The 4,532-nt window shown below is 38.8% G+C and overlaps 1 protein-coding gene across 2 annotated transcripts; it reads right to left on the reverse strand.

Moving 5' to 3' along the window:
* Positions 1-420: 420 nt before the first annotated feature.
* On the reverse strand, positions 421-3,432 carry LOC106313067 (G-type lectin S-receptor-like serine/threonine-protein kinase At1g61490). Of its 2 annotated transcripts, none has more exons than XM_013750799.1 (7): positions 2,150-3,432; positions 1,973-2,083; positions 1,706-1,869; positions 1,416-1,626; positions 1,089-1,326; positions 854-1,004; positions 421-764 (listed from the first exon to the last, which is right to left on the reverse strand). In XM_013750799.1, the coding sequence occupies exons 1-7, from the start codon at positions 3,396-3,398 to the stop codon at positions 471-473; spliced, it is 2,418 nt and encodes an 805-aa protein (XP_013606253.1). In that variant the 5' UTR covers positions 3,399-3,432; the 3' UTR covers positions 421-470. The 2 variants fall into 2 exon arrangements, with proteins under 2 accessions (XP_013606253.1, XP_013606261.1); XM_013750807.1 differs by having other exon boundaries at positions 613-764; positions 850-1,004.
* Between the last annotated feature and the right edge of the window lie 1,100 nt (positions 3,433-4,532).

Here is a 4,532-nt window from a genome sequence, read left to right on the forward strand (position 1 = left end):
ACTATGGTTTTTCCCATTGGGTTTTCCTAAAAAGGTTTTTAACGAGGCAACAAAGACGTTAAGCGAGAGTGGATAATGACACCGGTCCCCAAGGAGGAGTGTTATGAGCCGCAAACATTGAAAAATATAAAGGATGTGGGGTCCGTTGCACTATTTGCATAGTAAATTTCTCTTCTATATAAACGATCATTTCGATCAATTGTAAATAGATTTTTTATAGTTTTAAAATTATGTGTGTTTTGAATTATAAGTGTCTATTTAGCTATTTAATGAAGCGCTTTGGTCATTTTAACCTTGAGAACTATATTTATGTTAAAAAGATATTTTATGGCCATCCTAGTGAATTTTTCAAAAATAAAATAAACACTAACTTAAAATGTATTAAAATGAAAGAGCGTGATGTTGTTGAAGTTATCAACATTGAAAAAAAAAATCAATTTAACTCAACAACTTCCATTACACATCGTTTCTTAACGCCCAAGGATAGCAGATTGTGTTATCTCATCGACAGTGCTCAAACCCTTACACAAGTATCTGTCATCTCTCTTGTGCAGTGCAAATGTGGGTTGTTCTGGTGATTGAAGGTCTGATGTAGTGGTGAGCAGAGACAGCAACTCAAGTGTATTGGGTCTGTCTGCAGGTTGATGCTGAACACAGAGCAGACCAATCTGAACACATCTCTTAACTTCTAATGGCTGACATGAGTTAGCAACATCTTTATCCAAAAGATCAATTCCTCCATTTTCATACCAAGATTCCCATGCCTGTTTTTAAGTTTCAGTTCTTAAGAATATGAGATCACGAAACTTCTTTTTAAAACTTGGCAAGTGTGTGAACATTTAGACTTACTTACATATGCAAGAAGGGTTTTTCCTTCTGCGCCATAGCTAAATCTTGAGATTTTCTCTCCGCTGATGATTTCTAACAATAGAACTCCGAAGCTGTAAATGTCTGACTTCTCTGAGAACGTACCAGTCCATGCATACTCAGGAGCCATATATCCTCTGGTAAATATAAAAAAAGTTCATCCAAGTTTTAGTATATGACTATGGATCTTGTTAAGCGTGTTTATGATGTCAGAGTCTTACAAAGTTCCTACAACCCTGCGAGTGTTGTCTTGATATTCGGTTCCTTGAAACATCCGAGCCAATCCAAAATCTGATATTTTTGGGGTCATCTTCTCATCCAAAAGAATATTGCTCACCTTTAAATCTCGGTGAATGACCTTGAGGCGTGAGTCACGGTGGAGATAGAGAAGTCCACGCGCAATACCTTGGATGATACCGAATCTCTTAGGCCAGTCAATCTCAAGCCTTTTTCTTGAATCTAAGCAATAATAGAATGTAAAAAGCATCAGTTCTATACATGGTGGAAAACTACTAATTGGGAAAGGAATGAGGCAAAAAGGAATCAACCTAAGAGAAAAGTGTCAAGGCTTTTGTTCAACATGAACTCATAAATCAATAGCCTCTCTTCTCCTTCAATGCAACATCCCAAAATCCGAACTAAGTTTTTGTGTTGTAGCTTTGAGATGAGTACTATTTCATTCATAAACTCCTCTTTTCCCTGCCCCGAGCTGCTAGAAAGCCGTTTGACAGCAATTTCTTTCCCATCCTGCAGCTTTCCCTGGAACAGATTGGATAAGGTCATCCTGAGAGCATAAACAAAGATAAGAAAATAGCAAAGAACACAGAAATTATCTTACCTTGTAAACTGAACCGAAACCACCTTGTCCGAGTTTATTTGACAGGCTGAAATTATTGGTAGCAGTTTCAATGGTATTCATCTCAAAGAAATTTAAACCCGGGACATCTTGTGGTTTCAGACCTTTCCTCCATGAATCTTCTGAGGCATCCGTTGTTATAATAGCTGGATTAGAGTACAAGAATAGAAAGATACATGGTAAAGTCATCAGTGTGTTATCGTTAGCAAGCAAATGTAGAGGTAAACAAGTAGAGTTTGAGAGAGTAACCATTATGTTTCACTTTGTATCTATAGAAACCATACGCAGCAGATCCCAATATGACAAAGAGAGAAATGCTAACAGCAATGGCCAAAATAGTTTTCTTGTGCTTATTTCCACCTGAGAAATTAAAAAAAAAACAAATAATGCAAGAAGTAGCAATCACGTGTTACTTTTTATCCATACCTAGTTCAGAGCGTGCAAGACGAATGGAAAGAATCTCCCCTCCCGCAGAAAACTGCATTACGTCTATTAGCTCTTGATTCCATATCAAACACCCAATTCCACGAATATAAGCAAAGGCTAAGCAAGAACAGTTGTGGAGGCAACTTTGGTAGCAGTCTTCAGCATCCACAGAACTTACAAACGTGTAAAAGTCTGGAGGCTTTATGTTGGCAACAGGATGGAAGACGTTTGCAAGTTTGCCAGTAGAGTTCCCTTGGCAATCTAGTTCAGTACGCCTTAAGCAACCACCAGTCCAGTTTCCTCTATTCCATTCCTCAGGGAATTTTGGTACAAACCCTTTGAAGCATTTACACTTTGGAGAATCTGACATTATGCACAGTCCAAAAGGTCCACATACACCGTAAACATCGCACGGATTGGCTGGAGCCTGATAGCTTACTTCCCATTCTGTCCCAATATGCCGGAACCTCATCAGAGTGCCCTCGGATGTTATAAGTAGACGTGAAAGCTTTGAGCTTCTGTCTACATAAGAGAAAGACCCTGACCCATTTGCATCCTGCTGAAAGCTAAATGGACTTGCTAATGTTTCATCCATTAGTGGTATCCCGGAGAACCTTGTTTTAGCCCATGGACCTGTTCTATAGTAAGGCGTCGAGCCTCTCATAGTAAACAGCTGCGATGGCACCTGCGGTGTAATATGAGCCACAAAGTCACCACGAGATGGGTCGGTGTAACTTTTCCAAGAGGTCAATACACGCTTCTCACCGGTGGCTAAATTATAGGTCAAGGGTGAGAAAGGTAGCAGAGTATCACCAAGATTCTCAAAGCTTTCCCATAGCCTTCTTCCTGAAACATTGTCTGTGACAATAAGATTTCCTTCATCTGAAAGTTCTGCACGAGACCCGTTAGATGCAGAAGATTCTCTGGTGGACCACACAACCCCATGTTTTCCATCCAATAATAGAAGGCTCCCATTTATGTTGATAGCTAGATGTGCTGTGGAGTCTATAACAGGCTTTTCTCTATTGGCCACCCACACAACCACCCGGGGAATGATACCCTTGAACCAGATTCCGACATACTGATTTTGTGAGTTATCAGGAGGACTGAAGAATCCCAATTCATAAATCTCATTAGAGGAGCTGAGTGTTTGTCCTATTGACAAAGGACTCTCTGTCGTTATCCCTGCGAAGCTAATGCCTGAAAACATGGTAAACAAGAGCAAAGAAGTAAATAACTTCTTCTCCATCTGCTTTCCAAAAACTAACTTCTTCGGATTAGTTGAAGAAGCGACCATATAACAAGAGCATATATATAAACAATGTTGACCATAAGTCTAAAACTTATTTTTAATAAATCAAAACCTAGTAGATCAATACTCACGTAATTGCCAAGAAGAAGTTCAGACTTTTACCAAACCAATCAAGCAATATTTGTCATGTTACTAGCTTGTTGGGACACGAACCAATGAAAGATAGGCACCCATACCCTTGCATCAATCGAAAGATGAGAATTTTCAGTTTGATATACAGAGAGTCCAATATTTGACCTTTTCAACCACGCATTGATTGACCTCAGATTGAAATATCATGGTTGCTGTTTCCATGTTCACACTGAAAGATAAGCATCTACACTGCATCAATTGAAAACAGTTGATAATATTAATCAATCAGACCGTTGTTATTGTTAGTGGCTTCACCCCTTATACTTCAAAATAACAAAGCAGAGTGTAAAAGGAAACGTGAAGACCTAAGTGTTGTTCTTATCTTCTTGCCTCGAATTGTACCCCTAGGAGAGAAACCTCCGTTAGACCAAAGATTCCTAAAACAATTTGGAGGAGGTAGTGAAGTTTGTGAGCTAATTCTCAGTTCTCACACGGGATGTACCAGTTAATTAATCTTGGTAAAAGTCTCTGTGTAGAGAGATTCGTGATTTCAAGATTCTTGGTCAAGACTGATTCAACAGAAACGATGCGGAAATTTAAAAAGCCAGTTTTATTTCGCAATATATTAAAGAAATTAAGAATGAGTAAATGTTGAAGACGGATCCCTTCAGAAGACGAATCTAACACACTTCTCGTTGATAGCGATCAAAGCATTAGCCTGTGATCCGTCACCTCCCGTATGCTGTTCTGGTGATGGAAGATCTGATTTCGCGGTGAGTATAGACAGTAACTCAAGTGTGTTGGTGTGAGGCTTCCACATTGGAAGTTTAACTGGAACATGAATAATGTATGAAAGGTTAAGTCTAATCTTTTTTTTTTTTTTTTTTTTTGTCAACGATTTCATTTCATAAGCTCAAAACAGAAGTTTGGAAACAACACTCAATGTGAAAGCAACAGCAAAACAAGTGCATGTGCATTGATTAAAACTGCAAGATAGTG

Source organism: Brassica oleracea, chromosome C1 (genome assembly GCF_000695525.1).
Source record: "Brassica oleracea var. oleracea cultivar TO1000 chromosome C1, BOL, whole genome shotgun sequence".
In the NCBI taxonomy this organism is placed as follows: domain Eukaryota; kingdom Viridiplantae; phylum Streptophyta; class Magnoliopsida; order Brassicales; family Brassicaceae; genus Brassica; species Brassica oleracea.